The sequence below is a fragment of the Neofelis nebulosa genome, chromosome 2 (assembly GCF_028018385.1).
Source record: "Neofelis nebulosa isolate mNeoNeb1 chromosome 2, mNeoNeb1.pri, whole genome shotgun sequence".
Classification (NCBI taxonomy): Eukaryota; Metazoa; Chordata; class Mammalia; order Carnivora; family Felidae; genus Neofelis; species Neofelis nebulosa.
In genome coordinates, this window is record NC_080783.1 from 197,483,264 (window position 1) to 197,506,146 (window position 22,883).

Below are 22,883 nucleotides of genomic sequence, written 5' to 3' on the forward strand. Positions count from 1 at the left end.
CACTATATGTAGCTGCAGATCCCAATCAATTTCAACATTTCTGAACTGCTGGAACGCCTTTCTCAACACTGTAATTTACCCTCAAAAGAATAGGGAGCCCGCACCCTCGCCTCCCCAGTACCACAATCTACTAACTGCCACCCCCGCCCAGACCCCACTAACCTACCCACGCAAAAGAGGAAGGAACCCTCCTTCAAAGCCTGCAACAGACGGCTACAGTACATATGCCACGACAAGAACTTTTATTTCTTTTTAATGACATTAAACACAACTGCTACAAGGGAAAAAACATGATAAAGAGGAGGCACCAAACTTCAGTTTCATAATTGATCCCGACAACTCAAGTAAATCAGGCCTGTGTTAGATGCAAAACTACAGGTTATTTCAGGCTCTTAAAAGTAAACTATGTAAACAGCACATTTTTACTCTTTGTCAAGACCCCTGTGGTGAGAAGGCCATCATGAACGAAGAAAGCTAGGTAGGCAGTTAAATGCACATAACCGTCACTCCAATAAAACAATACAGCAAGAACTCATCACCAAATATTAGTCTGAGAGGCCAGCACCACATAGGAGATATGCAGCTTTAAATACAGATTAAAACTCCAGATTTTACCCACCACCATCTTTAAGGCAAACATGCCTGATAATGAGTTTTCTTTGGCTTTGTTTTTTTCTTCTTAAAGAATACCATGTTAACCGCTAAAGAACAGTTCTCTCCTCCCCCAGTCCAACAGATTTAATTAAGCTGCTAAAGCTTTGGAAAAACAGAATTATTTGAGCAAAGAGGAAATGTGATTGTCACATTTTCTAGTGAACCCGTCACTCATTTGATTTGGCAAAGGCAAGGCTGCCATTACACATTCAGGCTTACACCCTCTTGTACCAGGAGTGCAGGAACATGGGCCTAAGCGAAATGCTGTCCCTTCACTCCTTGGGCCGACTGTGGAAACTAGACAGCCACAGTGCTAGTTACTCCAGCTACAATTAATTTTTATTATGCTGTGGTTCCAAAGGTGGATGTCTGCTCGTCTCACTCCATCATGCTAATTTAGGGAAATCTGGAGAAGTGACTGATTGAGTGAATGTCCATTATGCCAACTGAAATCGATTTTGACTCTTGGCTCTGAACAGAACTTCTTTGCATCTGGTTCCAGAATCTAAACCAAATGTCCAAGGAAGAGACTCCTCACCTGGATAAAAACAGTAAACACTTAGTGGCATCCATCTAAGGTTACTGGTGGCTTGAATGACTGAACTTTTCCCAAGTCGTTTTCTAAAGCCGGGTAGGCTGTTTAAGATGAGTGCAGAGATGGGCCGATGGAACAACAAAAGCAGAAGGAGGCAGCTAGCCTGGTACCACAGGCTGCACCACAGCGACTATGCCCAGCCTCCATAGAGTGCGAACAGCAGCGTGAATGCCGGACTGCAAAATCTCCCCAAAGAGGTCTAGAGCTGGCTGTATAGAAAGAATGACGAACTCCTTGACATCCATTAGGCTGCACAAAGTCTGTCCACTTAAGGTAGAATACCAAAGCTGAAGGTCAGGTAATGCTTTCGTGCACAGGCTTAATCACAGCTCATTAGACCCACATTATCAGTTTTGTCAAGCTGTGTATCAGAGGTCTGACCAAACGAGATGGTAACATCCGGAAGCTAAAGGCACCTCTTGTTAACTACTCATGGAGACAACAGAGTGCCTCTCCAGAGTCTCTCCCACAGGATGATGGACTCACTGACTAACACATCAACTCACACTTGAAGTTGGGGTTGAGCAGATGAAACTGAAAACCAACTCACACCTCAGTAGGACTGGTTTGCTGGCCTGTCCTAGAGTGAAGCCTCTGGGTGGGAAGCTCTTTGATAAAGAGAGCAGGGAGGCTGCTCTTAAGAGGCATGTCTATGTCTAACAGGATACAGGAGCACACCAACAGAACTTAAGGAGCATAGTGGTCACTGGGGAGAAAAAAGGCAAATCCTTGAGAAAAGAAAGAGAAGACAATCAGTCTCAAGACCACAAATCAACAAGGGTTAGTCAGCAGTCTTCTGTCAGAGTTGAGATGTGTCACATTTGTAAACCTATTGTGCAAAACAAATTTAATGAAGAATGGGGGCAGGGGGCAAAGAAAATAAATAAAGGAGGCTAGTAAGTACAAAAAAGAGAGAATATTTACACTTTTAATTTGTCCCTTCCACAGGATTTTTGTCCTGCTCCGTCCTACTTCAGATGTGCTGGATTACCGACTTTAAAATACTGACAGGTATTCAGAGATTCAAATAAAAAAGTAAGAGGGGTTGTTAAAAGTGACTTATATCCACTTATAAGTCATTAGCAGTAATTAATGCTGGCTTGCAGCCTGGTAATCTCTTCCTTACAGGAGATTAGAAGATGATTTCTTTTGGGCACCAGAAGTAGACTTCACCTCTGTGCAGAGGTGGGTGCTTTGCCTGAGCCTAGGGATTCTGGCTTGATGCTGGCTTTCAATTAGTGGTCACCTTCAATTTAAATAAAAAATAAAAACTTAACAGTGCTTAAACGCATGCACACAGACAAACAAGAAGGACGTTATACAAAAAAATTTCAAGTCAGCAACGGGAATTTCCAAAAGGTGGCAAGTTCTTTAAATAAAAATCTTGTGAAAAATAAAATTCAAAATCTACAAAGCACAAAAGAGCAGAAGATGAGCTGCTGCTCCGAACAGGACCTGGAACAGGACCCTGGATAGAGACCTTCACTGCTGATGGGGTGAGACAAATGGACTCGGTGGGAAATCTGGGAGACGCTGGAACCGATGGTGGCTTCGCATGTTCCTGTCAACCCACTGAGTCAGACTGTATCTTTGCAGAGGTTTCTGTCGGAACCGAGCGTAGTTTCTATCAGGAGAAAGGGAAAATAAAAACAGGAAAAATGAGTGTTTCGGCTGGAATGGCTATTTGTACACCAAAAATGGCCTAGGCAACTATTTGAAGAGTATCTTTACTTTTGGATAGCAGATACTAATTTTACATTTCAATCCTCACAATTTTAGAAACTTTGTACTATTTTATTTATATGAAAGTCACAATGTAAGTGCTATTTCCTTCCAACTCCCAAAGCCAAATTGCCACATAGGTATTATGGTGATATATGCCACATACACAAATGTTAAGAAAACCTAATACATAATGTATAATAACACTCAAGTAGGCAAAAAAAATTCTCTCCCTCAGGAAACATTTAGAACAGGATCTGTATTTCACTGCATCATGCTTGTACCTCCAACAGGACCTCACTGTCTGACACAGCTCAAGGTTGCTCAGGACTCAGCAGTTAAAATTAGAATAAAATTCCCAGAGAAGGTAAGTCATCATGTGAGTATCACATTGCAAGTTTGGAGACTGAATAATTAATAGCACGGACTCAAAGTTTCTTGAGATTCTCCTTTACTCACCCCCAGTCCTTTAGGCTGTACTTCTGAAAAAGACCCTGTGTGATAATCTGAGCTCATTCTCAACCCCTGCTCTTCCTAACAACCACCTGGGAAGCTTTTTAAAGGTTGAGATTCTTGCACCACACCCCCACCCCAACCCCTGACTTAATGATTTAGAATCCCTTGAGTCAGGGCCTGGACATCTGTATTTTTAGACATCTCCACAGGTGATTATGAGCAGCCAGAACTGAAAATAATGATAACATCTTATGACATTTATCTGGCCCTATAGGCAAGTACTTGCTGAATTCTGTAAATAGCTCACCTCATTTAATGCTGATAACAATCCTGCCAGAAAAGCCCTCTCATTAATATTTTGTACAGGTAAGGAAACAGTCTCAGGTTAAATAACTTGCCCAAGGTCATAAAGTGGAGTAAGTACAAGAGCCTGGATCTGAATTCATACCTGTCTCCAGAGTTCATCTGATAACCATTACACTGCCCTGTCTTTCTGAGATTTGCTATCATTTTGGCAACTAGAGAGGAAACGCTGAGCATAAAGACCCTGGGGTGGGAACACGTGTGACATATTAGAAAAATAGCAAGGGAGCCAGTGTGACTAGAACAGAATGAGCAAGGGGAAGAGTAGGAGATGAAGTTGGTGAGCTAACCATGTCAGGCCATGGTCTTTATAGCGGACTGTGAGGGTGGGAAATGTGAGATGGAAAGTTTTGAGCAGAGAATCTGAATTTCTTTGGCTGCCAAGTTGAGAATAGTAGATGGGCAAGGGCAGAAGCAGGGAGACCATTTAGAAGACCTGCAACAGTCCAAGTGAAAATGATGAGAAATGGTCAAGTTTTGGATATACTTACAGGATTTGCTAATGGACTGAATATGGGGTGAGAAAGTCAAAGATGACTCCAAAGTTTCTGTAACTGAATCAAAGTCACTGAATCGATGTGTAAAACCACCCTGCATCAAGAATCCAGAAGATTTCAGAACAGAAAGACCCTTGGACGTCAATTAGTCCAACATACTAGTTTTACTGATGTGAGGACCAGAGGAATGGAGTGACTTGGTCAGAATCATACATCTGGTTATAAACTGCAAAGCTAGTACCCGACCCCGCGTTTCCTGGATTTCAGTCCAGTTCTTACTCCACTATACTCTACCACTTCTTTTCTACCTCTGGAATTATACAATTACACCCAATTCCCCACCACATTCCTCCCGTGGCCAAATTCTACCCTTTTCCCCCTCCTCCTCATCACCCACTCACCGCATGGTGAGGTCCGAAGGATGCTGCCATTTTGGGTTTGGCACATGATGAACTTGACCCATCAAGGCGTACAGTTCCCCCAAGGCACCTGTGACACAGAGGGATCGTGGTTAGGAAGCAGCTCAATGAACTACCATATCAGTCTAGGTCAAAGCCCGTGCTTTCAGGGAAAGAAAAAACAGGCACTGATCCTAATACTATCTACGATTATCACAAGCAGTCAGCACAAAAACTATAAGCCAGAGAGGGAAGCTCGCTCTCAGATGGTGGTGGTGATGATGACGACGACGATGATGGTGATGATGACGATGATGATGCAGCAGCGGCAATAATGACAGCCACCATTCATTCATTCAACATTTATTAGCTCCTATAGTGTGTGAGGAACTTTACTGGTCCCTAGAATATGGTAGTAGACAAGACACTACCTGCCCTCAATTAAGTTTATATAAGGAGACAGGCAATTCCAAAATCTGTGATACGTGCAGTGACAGGAGAAACACAGGCTGCTATGTGAGCACAGAGACTGGAGGGTGGAGGTTTGAGCAAGCCCTCTCCAGAAGTAAACTACAAGCAGGGATCAAAAGGATCTCAAGAAGTTAGTGAGGCAGACAGGGGTAGAGGTGGGGGTGTCCAAGAGAAATAGCTAATACAAAGGCTCAGAGATACAAGACAGCAAAATACATTCAAGAAACGAGAGAAGTTGGGGCACCTGGGTGGCCTAGTTGGTTAAGTGTTTGACTCTTGGCTCAGGTCATGACCTCATTCATGGTTTGTGGGTTCAAGCCCCACATCGGGCTCTGCGCTGATAGTGCAGAGCCTGCTTGGGATTCTTTCTCTCTCCCTCTCTCCCCCCTCCCCCGCTCATGCTCTGTTTCTCTCAAAAATAAATTAATTATGGAAACCAATTTGACAATAAATTTCATATATTGAAAAAAAGCTGGAGGAAAAAAAATAAATTAATTAAAAAAAAAAGTTGAGAATAGAAGGCAGGTGGGGCCTTTTTGCTAAACAAGAAAAATTGCTGGAGGCAATTTGTCAACCATCTGGGAGACTGGCAAGGTGCTATGCGCTTTACATACTATCTTATGGAGATAGATGTTACTAAAACATCACTTTGGAGGTGGAACCTGGGTAGCTCAGTCGGTTAAGCGTCTGACTTCAGCTCAGGTCATGATCTCATGGTTCACGAGTTTGAGCTCCGTGTCGGGCTCTGTGCTGACAGTCGGAGCCTGGAGCCTGCTTCGAATTCTGTGTCTCCCTCTCTCTCTCTGCCCGCCCCCCCCACTCGTGCTCTGTCTCTCTGTCTCACAAATAAATAAACATTAAAAAAGTTTTTTTAAAACATCACTTTGGAGATGGGAAACTGTGGCTCGGTGAGGTGGACTTGCTTTAAATGCTCATTAAACCGATCTCAAAACTGGCTCCTGTTTGACTCTATGCTTTTCTGATAATGCTAATTTTGCACTTAGGGGAAGCTCACAAAAGCAGAAATTATGATTAGAGAGAATAAAATAATTTCCCTTGACCAGTGGTTCTCAAATTTTAACATGCATCATAATCAGCCAGAAGTATTATAAAACTGGTAGCTGGGCCCAACCCCAGACTTTCTGATTCTGTAGGTCTGGAGTGGGACCTGAGAATTTGTATTTCTAATAAAGGCCTAAGTGATGCTGAGGCTGCTGGCCTGGGAACCACTCTTTGAAAACCACTGCCCTAGACGGTACAGACTTTTCTTTCGGCCAGTTTACATACTTCTCATTGCCTTCATTGTGCTCTCAGAAACCGGAAGCAGTTTAACTAGGCTACAGCCCATCTTTTCAAGTTCTGATAAAAGATATTTACTTGGGGCGCCTGGGTGGCGCAGTCGGTTAAGCGTCCGACTTCAGCCAGGTCACGATCTCGCGGTCCGTGAGTTCGAGCCCCGCGTCAGGCTCTGGGCTGATGGCTCGGAGCCTGGAGCCTGCTTCCGATTCTGTGTCTCCCTCTCTCTCTGACCCTCCCCCGTTCATGCTCTGTCTCTCTGTCCCAAAAATAAATAAAAAACGTTGAAAAAAAAATTTTTTTTAAAAAGATATTTACTTAACTTTTAGGACGAATCTAATTTATTTGAAGCCTCAAGAAGCCAAGCTATGTAGAGAAAGTATATACTTTGAAGTTAGGCAGACTTAAAATTCCAATCCAGCCACTACCTAGTTCTAAGACCCTGAACAAATCATTTCACTTCTAGGCCCACTTGACCCATTTATGAAATATGGACAATAATATGTAGCATGAAGTTGAATATTAGGAATACAGCACATAAAAACTTAGCATATTGCCTGGCACAAAGCTGTAAGTGGTAACTATTGTTATTAAGGTGTTACAGCCACAGGCCTATGTTAGTTTGCAAAGACTCTTCAAATCATGGGACAATCAATCACCTCTCTGTAAGGAAAAATGTTTATTAAGTGGATCAGTCTACACATAAACTCAGATATGTGTTACAGCACTCAGCAGAAATTCTCTAACCATAATGAGATGATACTTTTCAGGAAAAATTTATAGATTCATCACAAGCTTCTGTGCAGTTAAAATTAAAAAGTACAACCAAGGGTAAAAGAAGACAACTGACAAAATGAAAAATATCTCTGAAACACATATGGCAAAGTTTTAATGCCCTTATTCTACAGAAGTAATCTCCTCGTAATAAAAGAGGTCAAAGGACATAAATAGGCAATTCACCAAAGTCATACAAGTGATCAGTAAACATAATGAAAAGATGTTCAATCTCACTAATATGGGAAGAAAACATATGAATCTCACTTCTTGAGAAGGAAATATAAACCAGAAAAGAGTTTCTCCTTTAAGAAGGGAAGTAGCTTTAGATTAGAAAATCCCTTGCCTGCTGGATGTTAAACTAAAATCAAAGGTCTCAATTCAAATTGCCTTTCCCATATCCCACTGTCACATCCCAGCACCCCATCCTTCTAGGCCGGCAAAAAAAATGTCTCTGTGAGGGGAAAAATCAGCTTTGAAGAATTTCAAGATATGTTTTTCCTGCCAAAGTATCATCAAAGGATGGCTGGCAAGATATGGGTATTGTGGCGTCCAATCTCAAAATGGAACAAGATTATCTGTGGACCATGTCCTTCAGTTCACTCATCTCTTACCAGCTACAGCCTATAAAACTATCCTGATGACGGAGGCTAAAGATATGCTATAAGCCTCCTATGAAGAAACCCATTTACTTTTGGGGTACCTGGGTGGCTCAGGTCATGATCTCATGGTTCGTGGGTTCGAGTCCTGCATCAGGCTCTCTGCTGCCAGCATGGAGGAGCCCACTTTGGATCCTCTGTCTCCCTCTCTCTTTGCCCCTCACACACATGCACGCACTTGCTCTCTCTCTCTCAAAAATAAATAAACATTACAAAAAACACAAAAAACCTATTCACTTTAAACTAAAAGGAGGAAAAATTGGTCGATTAAGCCCAAGGCTTCAAGTATTAAACTGCTAGGAGTCAAAATCTAGCAGCAGCAACTTACATATAGCACTCACCATGTTATTGAACATTGTCCTATGAGCTTTACATATATATATATATATATATATATATATATATATATATTTTTTTTTTTTTTTTTTAATGTTTCTTATTTTTGAGAGAGAGAGAGAGAGAGACACAGACAGAGCGTGAGCAGGGCAGGGGCAGAGAGAGAGAGAGGGAGACACAGAATCTGAAGCAGGCTCTAGGCTCTGAGCTGTCAGCACAGAGCCCAACGCGAGGCTCAAACTCATGCACCACAAGATCATGAGCTCATGACCTGGGCCAAGGTTGGACACCTAACCAACTGAGCCACCCAGGTGCCCCAAGCTTTACATATATTAACTCATTTGTTCCTTATAATAATCCTATGAGGTATTTTCCCCATTTCACAGATGAAGGAACTGAGACACAGAGAAGTAATTTTCCCAAGGTCACACAGTTAGTAACAGCCTGAATAACAATATAATACCATCGAGTTGAGTTTCCTTACAATTTTTTCTGGGACTGACATTTCACACTGGGGATTAGAAAGCAAGAATCCAACCACAATATGTGTAGTTGCATACTCATTACCTCACACAGTGGTAAGTAAACAAGGGCTCAATAATCAGGTCTCAGCTCATGCACCAACAAATGTTAGTTTTCCTTAGCACTAAGAACTTACTGATGGACTATGGGAACATTAATTATTAATAAGACTTAATGATCTAGAGATAATGAAAACTACATTTATCAAGCATTTATTATGTGCCAGGCACTTTGCTAACAGCTTTGCATGTACCCTATCATCTAATCCTAACCACCACATGGGGCAAATACCATGATCTCCATTTTATTCGTGATTAAACTGAAGCCTAGAAAAGATACCCATCTATCATCTAGTAAATGGGAGAGCCAGGATTCAAACCCAGGTGGAGCTAATAATCCAAAGAACCTTATTTCAGCTTATAGCTTCTATCTCTTCTTCCAAATTTAGAGATGCTAACAAGAATGGAAATGTTTGAATTTTCTCTTCACAGTCTCTAACAGATGGGCTTTCTTGGACCAACAATCAGTACCATGGGTTTATTTTAAGTTGTGGCTAAAAGGTGGTGAAGACTGTCCTTTGTTTTGTGCCTAAGAATGAAATTCATCTAAGAATGAAAGAGGAAAAAACCCTAACATTTCGGGAATTAGATAAACAGTCTGTCTAAACCTTAATCTATAAATATATTGATGACTAGTTTTGGTGGAAATCCAGTCTAATACCTGTCCTTAGTAAGTTAGGTCAATCAATTGTTAGAAAGGAGGAGGAATGGAAGATGCTGAGTGCTTGCTATGCTGATGGCCCTCCTGAAATCTTAGATTCACACCTTATACATGACCCTGTTTAATTCAGTGTGGCACATGACCCAAGAACAGAGAATCTCTCAGCTGGCTAAGGACGTAAAGAGCTGGCCTGGCACCAATAGGTCTTTAAGTAAATCAGTCAGACACTCTCCTTTGGAATGTGAGTGCGAGCTTTAGTAATGAAAATGAGAGAGAACACACAGCCAGGGCTCCAGGAGAGAACAGACACGTGAGACAGCTAATAGAAGCACTGGTCACAGAGAAAGAGAGAAGCACTGGTCACAGAGAAAGAGAAGTATGAGAATCACTGAATCAGCAAGGAAAACCTGGACACGGAACAAAGGCACCTGTTTCTGGGGGACATGGGGCCTGGATCTATGGCTGATTCTTTCTACTATAAGAACTGGCTATATTGTTGAGTGTCTAATCTTCATCTTCTCCTGTAAATCCTTAAACTCCAATTACTTAAAGGCAATCACAAGGTCTCTATTCCTTGCAATAAGAAAAAAAAAAAACAACACCTAATACAGGAAAGGGAATGAAGAGGAAAAGAACAAAATGTGCTATATGGGTGCAGGCTACTGCTTTTATAAATACATTAATAAAATAGGAATAAAAAGGAAAAAGACATTAGTGGAAAACAAGAATGCAAACATGTCACCTCTAGGTCAACAAAACTGTGATGATCTACTGCAAATCTTGACCGATTTCCTTGCAGACAGGGCAAAAAGCAAAAGAAAGAAATAGGAATTATTATATATTATGTATTATATAATATATATTTTTGAAGTGATGTGTTAGGTAGGGGATACTAAGTGATATAGGAATGTCCTTGACAGTAATGCCAAATGCAAAATCAGAATTTACATAACCATTGCTGCTTGTGATCTCCAGGAAAAATCAAAGCAGAGACTTCTAGGCATGATGAATGGGCTTACCTCCTACTGTGAGCCAACTAGAAACTGGGCAAAATATATGAAACAACTGTTTTCAGACTGCTCAGAATCTTGATTCCCAAGAAGGGAAACCACTGAGGTGCACCTTGAAACTTCTTGTGAGTCTCTGAGTCTGTAACTTTTCAAAATAAAAAGTTTAAAATGAAGGCAAAACACTCTGTAAATAAACAAAAGCAAAGAGACTTCCTCACCAGCAGACCTACACTACAAGAAACTAAAAGTTCATCAGGAAAAAGGAAAGTAACAGATAGAAAAGAATCAAGAGCACTGAAAACAGTCAGTATGTGAGTAAATAGAAAAGACTTTTTCTCATTTAAAAAAGTCTTTCAAAAATAACTGTTTAAAATAAAAATAATGTGTTGGGGCACCTGGGTGGCTCAGTCGGTTGAACATCCAACTTCGGCTCAAGTCATGATCTCACGGTTCAAGAGTTCAAGCCCCACATCAGGCTGGCTGCTGTCAGCGCAGAGCCTGCTTTGGATCCTCAGTCCCCCTCTCTCTCCCTGTCCCCCTGCTCACGCTCTCTCAAAAATAAATAAACATTAAAAAAAAAAAAAGGAAAAATAATGTGAAGAGTTAAATACATACATATATATATATATATATACACACACACAAACGTATATATATATACATATACGTATATGTACGTATACATATATATATACGTATACGTACGTATATATACGTATATGTATATATATATATATATGTACAGTATATAAAAACAATTGCATAAAAAAACAGACTGGAGATTTGGAAGTATATTGTTATTAGGGCTTTATGTGTTAAGTGGTGGATTATTTTGAAGATGGACTGATAAGTCAAAGATGCATATTGTCAACAACGGAATCACAGCTCTCAAAGTGTGTCTAAGAATCCCTGGGAGTCCCTCAATACCCTTCTGAGGCTTAACGAGGTCAGAATGATTTTCATAATAACAATAAGATGTTATTGTCTTTTCCACTTGCATTTCCACTGCGTAGGGTGCCTGTGTAAGGTGGCTCAGTCAGCTGAGCGTCCAGCTCTTGATTTTGGCTCAGGTCATGATCTTAGGTGGTGAGTTGGAGCCCCGTATCAGGGGATTCTCTGTTTGCCCCTCCTCTGCTCTCTCTCGTGCGTGTGTGCACTCTCTCTCAAAATAAATAAACATTTTTTTAAAAAGTGTACTGTGGAGTTCTCAAGAGGCTGTACGACATGATTTAGAGTGCAGAACCACAAGTGAGGATCTAGCAGTCTTCTGTTTAGCCAGGCATTAAAAGAGATTTGTAAAATGTAAATCAATGCCATTCCTTTCCCAAAATTTTTGGTTTCATTTTCAAAAAGTCATTTTTAGAGGCACCTAGCTGGCTCAGTCAGTGGAGCCTGCAACTCTTGATCTCAGGGTCATGAGTTGAAATCCCATGAAGAGGTTACTTTTTTAAGAAAGTTATTTTTATTTATTTATTTTTTAAATGTTTATTTATTTTTGAGAGACAGAGACAGAGACAGAGAGAGAATGTGTGGGGAAGGGGCAGAGAGAGAAGGAGGGAGACACAGAATTTGAAGAAGGCTCCAGGCTCTGAGCCGTCAGCACAGAGCCCGAGGCAGGGCTCGAACCCACAAATCGTGAGATCGTGACCTGAGCTGAAGTCAGACACTTAACCAACTGAGCCACCCAGGCACCCTTACTGCATTTTTTTTAAATGTTTATTTTGAGAGTGGGGGCAGAGAGAGAGATACAGACAGACAGACAGAGAATCCCAAGCAGGCTCCACGCTGTCAGTGCAGAGCCTGACGCGGGCCTCCAACTCATGAACCATGAGGTCATGACTTGAGCCGAAATCCTTAACCAAGTTAATGTATACATTTTACATAATTCCAATGAAAATATCATCAGAATTTTTCCTGGAGCTTAAATTTTTATTATAAAGTTAACTTGGAAGAACAAATAAGCAACAAATAGGAAAAAAATGGGGGAATGGGTGCAATGGTGTACATGACAGACTGCTGGCCTTAGTAGATGTAAAAGCATATTATAAGGTCACTATAATTAAAAGGGTATAGCATTCTTCCCTGTATAGACACACTAAAAATAGAAGAGAAAATAACACTTTAGAAATAGATTCAACTGTATATGAACATTTAATATATAATAATCATGACCTGAACTGAAATCAAGAGACGAATACTTAACTGACTGAGCCACCCAGGTGCCTCCTCCAAAAATTATTTTTAGTAAAAACACATTATTTCTGTTAACGTGCAATGAGTTTATTATCTTAAAAAATATTAATAAAAAATAATTTTTCAGTTCTTTTAATATGATTAAGTATAGACAGGTGTAACCCACACAAACAAAAACACTTTTTGGGGTCCTCAATTTGCAAAAGTGTAACTGGGTCCTGAGACCAAAACGTCGTGAGAACTACTACCCTAGAACCACCATGAAAAATAAAACAAAGAGGTATAGAATGGAGATGAAATGGAATACTAAAAAATACTTTAAAAACAACAAAAAAGGGGGACTCCTGGCTGGCTCAGCCAGTGAAGCCTGTGACTCTTGATTTCAGGTCATGAGTTCAAGTCCCATGTTGGGTGTGGATGGAACCTACTTAAAAAAAAATTTTTTTTTTTTTATAATTTTTTTTTTAACGTTTTTATTTATTTTTGAGACAGAGACATGAACAGGGGAGGGTCAGAGAGAGGGAGACACAGAATCTGAAACAGGCTCCAGGCTCTGAGCTGTCAGCACAGTGCCCGATGCGGGGCTCGAACTCACGGACCGCGAGATCACGACCCAAGCCGAAGTCGGCCGCTTAACCGACTGAGCCACCCAGGCGCCTCAAAAAAATTTTTTTAAATAAAAACTAGCAATAATAATAAAGGGCCTTGAAAACAAAGGTCAAGAAAAGATGAAAGAAAAAACAAAGAACAGATAGACAAACAGAAAACAAGTAACAAGATGGCAGATTTAAAACCAACCATACTGACTGGACTCACACTTAAATTAGAAGACTGAGATTATGAGGGGCGTCTGGGTGGCTCGGTCAGTTAACCATCCGACCTTGACTCAGGTCATGATCTCACTGTTCATAAGTTCGAGCCCCACATCAGGCTCTGTGCCAACAGCTCAGAACCTGGAGCCTGCTTTGGATTCTGTGTCTCCCTCTCTCTCTGCCCCTCCCCCGCTGGCACTCTGTGTCTCTCTCTCAAAAATAAACATTAAAAAAAAAAAAAAAAAAAAGAAGACTCAGATTGAGGTGGGGAGAAAAAAAACCACACTCAACTATATAGTGTCTACAAGACATCCACAAAGATATGAGGGGCAATGGCTGGCTCAGTTGGAGGAGTGTGCAATTCTTGATCTTGGCGTTGTGAGTTTGAGTCCCATGTTGGGGGTAGAGATTACTTAAAAAAAAAAAAAAACTTAAAAAAAAAAAAACCACATCATGCATACAGTAGTGAAAAGAAAGTTGGAATAGTTAATATGAAACAAAGTGACTCCAAAACAGAATATTAATAAAAATGTAAGTACTGAATGTTGCTAAGAGTAAAAAAAAAAAGTTCATAATGATAAAGGTGTCAATTTATCAAGACGTGTAATATTCCTATAAGCGTATGCATCCAATAGCAGAGATTCAAAACACACAAGGCAAAAACTGACAGAACTGAAAGGAAAAACATGAAAATCCACAATTAGAGTTGGAGGTATTTAAACACTCCTTTTAGTAAGAAAATCTGTAAGGATATATAATTGAACACCACCAGCAACTAACAAAACCGTACTAAAATGTATAGAACACTCCACCAACATCAGAAATATATATTTTCAAGTGCACAGGGAACATTCACCAAAACAGACCATATGGTGGGCTATAAAAATAAGACTCGGCATATTTAAAAGAAGTGAACTCATACTGAGAATATTCTCTGACCACAACGGGATTAAGCTAGAAATAAGAAGATTGCTGAAGAGTCCCAAATATGTGGAAATTAAGCAACACACTTCTAATTACCCATAGGTCAAAGAAGTAATCACAAGGGAAATTAGAAATTGCTTTGAGCCAAATGAAAATGAAAATATATCAAAATTTGTGGGATGCACCTAAGTAGCACTTAAAGGGAAAACCTGTGACTTTAAATGCTTGCAGAAAATAGAAAGGTCTCAGATCAGTGATCTAACCTTCCACATTAAAAAGCTAGAAAACAAAAGCAAATTAAACCCAAAGTAAGTGGAAGGAAAGAAACAACAAAGTGTAGAAAAAAATTAAATGTAATAGCCAAAACCAATATAGAACTATGAAACTAAAAATCTACTTTGGGGGAAAAAAAATCAGTTAAACTGACAAACCTTTAACTAGATTGTCCAAAAAAAAAAAAGATAAATTACCAATGTTAGAAATGAAACAGTGACCATCACTACAGATCCTACAGTAATTAAAGGAATCTTTAGGGAAACATTATAAATAATTTTATGCCAATAAACTCATCAACTTAGATAAAATGGACAAATTCCCTATAAGACAAAATTTTAAAATGGACTCAAAGATAAAGAAATTCTGAAAAGCCCTGAATCTTTTACATCTGTACTTTGACACCTTGCCAAAAAGAAAACTCCAGGGTTGGATGGCTTCACTGATACATTCTATCAAACATTTAAAGGAAGAAATGATACCAATCCTACATAAACTGAGAAAACATTTCCCTACTCATTTTATGCAGCCAGTATTACCACAATATTTAAACTAGAGAACAATACAAGAAAAACTAAAACCCAATACTCCTTATTAACAAGACGTAAAAACTGTTAAAAATATTAGCAAACTGAATTAAGGATAATTCATGAAGATCAATGAGTTTATCCAAGGAATGCAAGTTGGCATAAGAGTCAAAAATCAATAAATGTAATACACCATGTTACAGAAAAAAGGAGAAATACCAATATGACCTTCTAAATAAATGCAGAAAATTCAACTAACAAAATTCACCACCCATTCATGATAAAAACTCCAATCAAACTACAAACAGAAGGGGAACTTCCTCAACCAAACTACCAATAGAAGGGGAACTTCCTCAAACCTGAACAAAGGGTATCTATGATAAATATACAGCTAATACCACAGCTAATTTACTAGAGATCCTAGCCAGCGCAATAAGGCAAGAAAAGTAAACAAAAGGCCTATATAGATCGGAAAAGAAGAAACAAGCTGTCCTTATTTGCAGATATTATCATGTTAACACAGATAATCCTACGAGATTTATTAAAAAGTTACCAAAAGTATCAAAACCGCAATAAGATATCACCTCATACCAGTGAGTATCAAAACAACAAAAAATAACAAGTATTGGCAAGGATGTGGAGAATAGGGAACCTTCGTGCAGTATTAGTAGGAACGTAAATTGGTACAACCACTATGGAAATGGTATGGAGGTTCCTCAAAAAATTAAAAATAGAAATACCCTATGACCCAGTAATTCCACAACTGGGTAATTACCCAAAGAAAATGAAAACACCAATTTGAAATGATATATGCACCCCTATGTTTATTGTGGCATTATTTACAATAGCTAAGATATGGAAGCAACCTGTCTATAATGGATGAATGGATAAAGAAGATGTCACACACGTGGGGTGGTTGGGTGTCCGACTTTGGCTCAGGTCATGATCTCACGGTCCGTGGGTTTGAGCCCCACATTGGGCTCTGTGCTGACGGCTCAGAGCCTGGAGCCTGCTTCAGATTCTGTGTCTCCCTCTCTGCCCCTCCCCTGTTCACACACTGTCTCTAGACAGTGTGTGTCTTTAGTTCTAGACTTACTAGAACTAAATATTCATATACAAAAAAACCCCTTAAGCCTTTGCAGTATAAAACCTACAATAAATAGTACGATCACTTTGCAAAAGTTATACAAACCCTATATGACTCAGCAATTCCATTCCTAATCATTTACCCTGGAGAAATGAAAACACATATCCATACAAAAACCCATATATGACTGTTCATAGATGCTTTATCCATAACAGCCAAAAACTAGAGACACAGATGTCTTTCAACAAGTGACTAGATTAAACTACAGTATATTAATACAAGGAAAAATTCAACGGCAAAAGTACAGAACTACTGATACACATAGCAACATGGATAAATATCTTAAAATTATTCCAAGTAAAAGAAGCCAAACACAAAAGAGCACATACTGCATGATTCCATTTATATGAAACTCTAGAAAAGACAAATCTAATTATAGTGACCAAAAAGAAATCAGTGCTTTCCCAGTGCAGGAGTGGGATAGAGACAAAATGACTGAGATGGAGCACAGGGAAAATTTGGGGGATGGTGGGAATGTTCTATCAATCTTGATTGTTGTGATGATTTAACAGGTGCATAAATTTGTCAAAGTTCAGCAAAAGTACACTTAAAATGGGTGCATTTTAGGGGTGCCTGGGTGGCTCAGTCAGTTAAGTGCCTAACTCTTGATTTTGGCTCAGGTCGACCTCACAGTTTGGGAGTTCAAGCCCCACATTGGGCTCCATGCTGGTAGCATGGAGCCTTGCTTGGGATTCTCTCTCTCCCTCTCTTTCTGCCCCTACCCCACTTGCTCTCTCTCTCAAAATAAATAAACTTAAAAAAAAAAAAGCCACTATAAAATGGGTGCATTTTATTGCATGTAAAGTATAGATCAATAAATCTGATTAAAAACACAGGTCAAGGCATACATCCAGAGAAACAGAGATTGACTGCATGAGTTTATCTTCTCCTACTCCTAACATCCCTTACTAAATTAGAAAAAAAAAAAAAAGACTCAAATAGATGGTCTTAGCAACCATCTAAAGAAACTAGAAAAAGAGCAAGTGAAACCCAAAGTAAGCAGAAAAAAAGGACATAGTATCAGAATGGAAATCAATGAAATAGAAAACAGAAAAATAGAGAAAAATCAGTGAAACAAAAGCTGGATTCTTTTTTAAAGAAGGAATTACATAATAGTGTTCATAAACTTTTAGCCAGACTGATTAGAAGAGAGAAAACACAATTACTGATACCAAGAATGGGAGGATGACATCACTAAAGAAAACTATATAAAAGGCTAATGAGGGAATGTTATTAACTTCCTGCTAATAAATTTAACAACTCGGATGAAATAGTCAAAGTCCTTGAAAGACCACCAAAGCTCACCCAGGAAGAGATACCATTTCTTCTATATAAACTCTTCTGGAAAATTTGAAGAGGTAGAAATAGTTCCTAATTCATTCTTTGAGACCAACATTACTCTGATACCAAGACCAGATCAAGAGATTATAGAGAAGTATAAAACAATACCCCTTATTAAGGCAGATATGAAAATTCATAACAAAATTTTATTTTATTTTTTTAAATTTTTTTTTTCCAACGTTTTTTTTATTTATTTTTGGGACAGAGAGAGACAGAGCATGAACGGGGGAGGGGCAGAGAGAGAGGGAGACACAGAATCGGAAACAGGCTCCAGGCTCCGAGCCATCAGCCCAGAGCCTGACGCGGGGCTCGAACTCACGGACCGCGAGATCGTGACCTGGCTGAAGTCGGACGCTTAACCGACTGCGCCACCCAGGCGCCCCCATAACAAAATTTTAACAAATCAACCCAATGCTATCATTATAAGGATAACACCTTAAGACCAAGTGCAGAATGCATAAGACCAGGAATGCAAAACTGGCTTAACATTAGAAAATCAAATAATGCAATTCTCAACTAATGGACTTTAAAAACCACAACAATACTGTATGATCATCTCAACAGATACAGAGGAAGTATTTAATAAAATCCAACTCTCAACGAGCTATAAATAGGAGAGAACATCCTAAAGTTGATAAAGGGTATCTAAGAGAAACCTAAAATAATAATTAATGGTGAAAGACTAAATGTCTTCTTCCTAAGATCAGCAACAAGTTGCTTGTACTACTTGTATTAAACACTATACTGGAGGTTCTAGCCAGTGCAATATGGCAAGAAAAGCCAATAAAAAGCATCCATATTGGAAGGGAGCAAGTAAAAATGTGTTTATTTGCTGATGACATGATCACAGATGTAGAAACTGATGCAATCTACAAAATAGGTACCAAAACGAACTAGTGAATTTAGCAAAGCTGCAGAATATAAGGTCAATGTACAAAAATCAACTGAATTTCTATACACCAGCATGAACAATCCTTTGTAAGTATGGGAGGATCTGGAATTTATACACTGCTGGTGAGAATATAAAATGGTACAACCACTTTGGGAAATAGTTTGGTAGTTTCTTAAAACAAACAAAAACAAAAAACAGCTAAACATACACCTACAATCTGATCCAATCATTTTACCACTAGATTTTTACTCGAGAGAAATGAAAGCATATCCATACAAAGATTTGTACATGAATGTTCATAACAGCTTTATTTGTAATAGCCAAAATTTGGAAACAACCCAAATACCCATCAATAGGTGAATGGATAAACAAACTGTGGTATATTTATATAATGGAATACTACTCAGCAATGAATAGGAATAAACTATCAAAATGATGAATTTCAAAATAATTATGCTTCAAGAAAGAAGCTAGTATATACTATATGATTCCATTTACATAAAATTCTAGAAATTACAAACTATAGTGACAGCAGATCAGTGGTTGCCTGGGGAATAAAGGAGTCAAGGAAAGGTAGGAGGGAGGAACTATAAAGAGACACAAAGAAAATTTGGGGTGTGGTATGTTTATCTCAATTGCATGAGTTTCATGGGTGTATACAAATGTCAAAACTCGACAAGTTGTATACTTTAAATTTGTGCAGTTTACTAAATTTCAATTATAATAAAAAAGAAACAAAATCTTGAGATAAGAAATTAGTTCACAAATAGGAACAACACAATATGCAAAGGGAACAAAACAGGAAAAGGCTCTCAGAAATCATAAATGTGAATATAAAAATAAAGAAGTCAAGGGGCGTCTGGGTGGCTCAATCTGTTAAGCACCAGACTTGTAGTTTCAACTCAGGTCATGATCTCACAGCTTCATGAGTTTGAGCCCCGCATCTGGCTCTCTGCTGGCAGCACAGAGCCTGCTTGCGATTCTCTCTCTCTCCCTCTCTCTCTGCCCCTCCCCTGCTCATGCTGTCTTTGTCTCTATCAAAATAAACTTAGAAAAAAAAAAAAAGTCAGTAAGAAAAAAATATCCCAGCAAGTAGAACACTTTGCATAATATAATGGATAAAGAGAAGACCCTAAGAACTTCCAGAGAGAAAAAGACAGTTACACAAAAAGGAATAAAAATTAAATTAATAAAAGACTTCTTAACAAGAAGACTAGATGTAGGTCTCCAAAATTCTGAATAAAAATGATTTTCAATTTAGAATTCTCTACCAAACTACCAATCAAGTATGGCAATAAAGACGTTTTCAGATACGGAGGGCCACCCAAATTTATGTCACACTTTCTTAGAAATTCTCAGAGAATGTGCTCCACCAAAACAGATCAAGAGGAAGAAACAGGGGTCCAGGAACAGGAGTCAACTGAGGAGGGCAGCAAAAAGAAATACCAGGATGATAGCTCTGCAGCAAAGCTGGAGAACAAGCAGTATAAATTGGAGCAGAAGGACACAAGGCTCTAGGAAGGTCTCCAGAAAAAATTATTAAAGGAATTGATAGATTACTAGGTATGTTTGTGCATTTGTAGAGGGGCACAACCCAGACACACAGACAACATAGATAAGGATATAAATTGCAGAAAGATTAAAGACAAATTAATTTGTAGTTTAAAAAATAAGTGAGGTAGGGGCACCTGGGTGGCTCAGTCACTTGAGCATCTGACTGGCTCAGGTCATGATCTCATGGTTCATGAGTTCAAGCCCCACATCTGGCTCACTGCTATTAGCGCAGAGCCTGCTTTGGATCCTTTGTCCTCTTCTCTCCCCTGCCTGTGCTCACTCTCTCTCTCTCTGTCAAAAATAAACATTAAAAAAAATAATAAATAAAAAATAAGTGAGAGAATGAATTACTCCAGAAAAATAAATTATTCAAGAAAATGAAACTATAGTATAGTGCTTGGCTTTGCAGTGAACGATATTTACATAGTTGTAATACTGATGAATACTTAACCACCATAAGGGCAGCTACTCCCAGAAAACAGAAAATAACAAGTGCTGGGAGTGCAGAGAAACTGGAATCCTTGTGCACTACTGGTGGGACTGTAAAATAGTACAACCACTATGTTAAACAGTAAGGAAGCTCCTCAAAAACTTCAAAGTAGAACTACCATACCATCTAGCAATACTTCTGGGTACATATCCAAAAGAATTGAAAGCAGGGTCTTGAGGAGATATTTGCACACCCATGTTCACAGCAGCAGCATTCACAATAGCCAAGAAATGGAGGCAACTCAAATGTCTATTGAAGGATGAATGGATAAACAAACTGTGGTATATACATGGAATGGATTATTATTCAGCCATAAGAAGGAAGGAAATTCTGACACATGCTACACCACGGAGGACATTATACTAAATGAAATAAGCCAATCACAAAAAGGTAAGTGCTGTCTGACTCCACTTATATGAGGTATCTAAAATAGGCAAATTCACAGAAACAGAAATTAGCATAGCAGTTACCAGGGTTTATAGGGAAGGGGAAAAGGCTAGTTGTTTTACAATAGGTTTGATAAGATAAGAAAGTTCTGTAGATGTTTCACAACAATGTGAATAAACTTGACATTACTGAACTGCACACTTAAAAACTGTTTAATTGTGGGGTGCCGGGGTGGCTCAGATGGTTGTGTCTGACTCTCGGTTTCAGCTCAGGTCATGATCTCACAGTTCATTGAGTTCAAGCCCAGCATTGGGCTCCATGCTGACAGTGAGGAGCCTGCTTGGGATTCTCTCCCTCTCTCTTTCTCTGTCCCTCCCCTGGTCACGTTCTCCCTTCCACCCCAACTCTCTCTCTCTCTCAAATAAATAAACTTAAAAAAATGATTTAATTGGTCAATTGGTATTACTTTTCTTACCATAATTTAAAAAAAGATTAATGGGGTCATGTCAGAAGACACAGGAGCCCACTTGAAGGAAGGAGTCCCCACTGGTCAAACTTGAGACAAACAGAATTTTAAAAAGTAATGACTAGGGGCGCCTGGGTGGCGCAGTCGGTTAAGCGTCCGACTTCAGCCAGGTCACGATCTCGCGGTCCGTGAGTTCGAGCCCCGCGTCAGGCTCTGGGCTGATGGCTCGGAGCCTGGAGCCTGTTTCCGATTCTGTGTCTCCCTCTCTCTCTGCCCCTCCCCCGTTCATGCTCTGTCTCTCTCTGTCCCAAAAATAAATAAAAAACGTTGAAAAAAAAAAAAAATTAAAAAAAAAAAAGTAATGACTATATATAATGACCACTTAACATTAATTTTTAAGAATCTATGAGGTAATAGTGATACTAAAAAAATCTTTATAGAAGAATGGAAGGTATTCATTGCAAAAGAAATTATATTAGAAATTATTTAGAAAATGAATACTTTCTATGCAATTCTCTGTGTAGTAGCTGTTAAGCAAGGATCATCAATGAATACTAAAACAATTAACAATTGTTGTGGAACAGGATATTCAAATGATACCAAAGCAACACCCACAGATGACTTACTAATTACAAAGGGGAAAATGCACCTTACAATGGAAAGATATGACAGTTAACACTTTAACAAAGTGATCAAACTTAGCATCACTATTAGAACACCATGCCAAAAAGAAAAAAAGAACACCCTGTTACTGTGTGGTGTCCCCTAATCTGATAAAGATCGAATACATAACAGTGCCTATGAATTATACCAGTCAAAAATGCTTACTCTGAATCTAATCCCTCCTCTAGATCCAACTTCCAATATATAGGAAATACAGGGGATAGAGGAACAAGTTAAATGACACCACAGGGAAACAATCAGACACAATTCAGAATGTGAGACAATCTACAAAACAAGTGACCTAGATTAAGAGAGACTAAGGAGACAATAATTAAACACGTGAACCTTGATTCGATCCTGTTTGAACAGTTTACAAGAAGACATTTTGGGACAACTGGGGAAACTGGAATATAAACTAGATACTAGATGATTTTTAAAAATCATGATTAAGTATATATTTCCAATAAACATAAATAAAAAATGTTTAACCTCACTAATTAAAACAAAATATGTTAAAATTTACCTATCAAATTGGTGACAATAAAAATTAATACATTTTTTGGGGGGCAGGACAATCTGGTAACATGTAACAGAGGTTTTTAAAATATTTATATACTTTACCCAGCAATTCCACTTCTAGGTATTCATCCTATAGAAATAAGAGTTGTACATAAATATTTATTGACCAGAATGTTCACTGCAGCATTATTAATGAAAATGGGCACAACCTAATTATCTAAA

The 22,883-nt window shown here is 38.9% G+C and overlaps 1 protein-coding gene across 10 annotated transcripts in view; it reads right to left on the bottom strand.

The window, feature by feature from the left end:
* Positions 1-223: 223 nt before the first annotated feature.
* The window catches only part of S100PBP (S100P binding protein), a 46,905-nt gene continuing 24,245 nt past the window's right edge, over positions 224-22,883 (bottom strand). For 9 of the 10 annotated variants that reach the window (XM_058718201.1, XM_058718194.1, XM_058718198.1 and 6 more), the window contains 2 exons: positions 4,689-4,776; positions 224-2,873 (listed from right to left, as the gene is read on the bottom strand). In XM_058718201.1, coding sequence (XP_058574184.1) covers positions 2,732-2,873; positions 4,689-4,776 — 230 coding nt within the window. In that variant the 3' untranslated portion in view covers positions 224-2,731. Of the gene's footprint in view, positions 2,874-4,688; positions 4,777-22,763; positions 22,792-22,883 lie in introns of all 10 variants that reach the window. The other variant, XR_009258268.1, reaches the window with a different exon arrangement.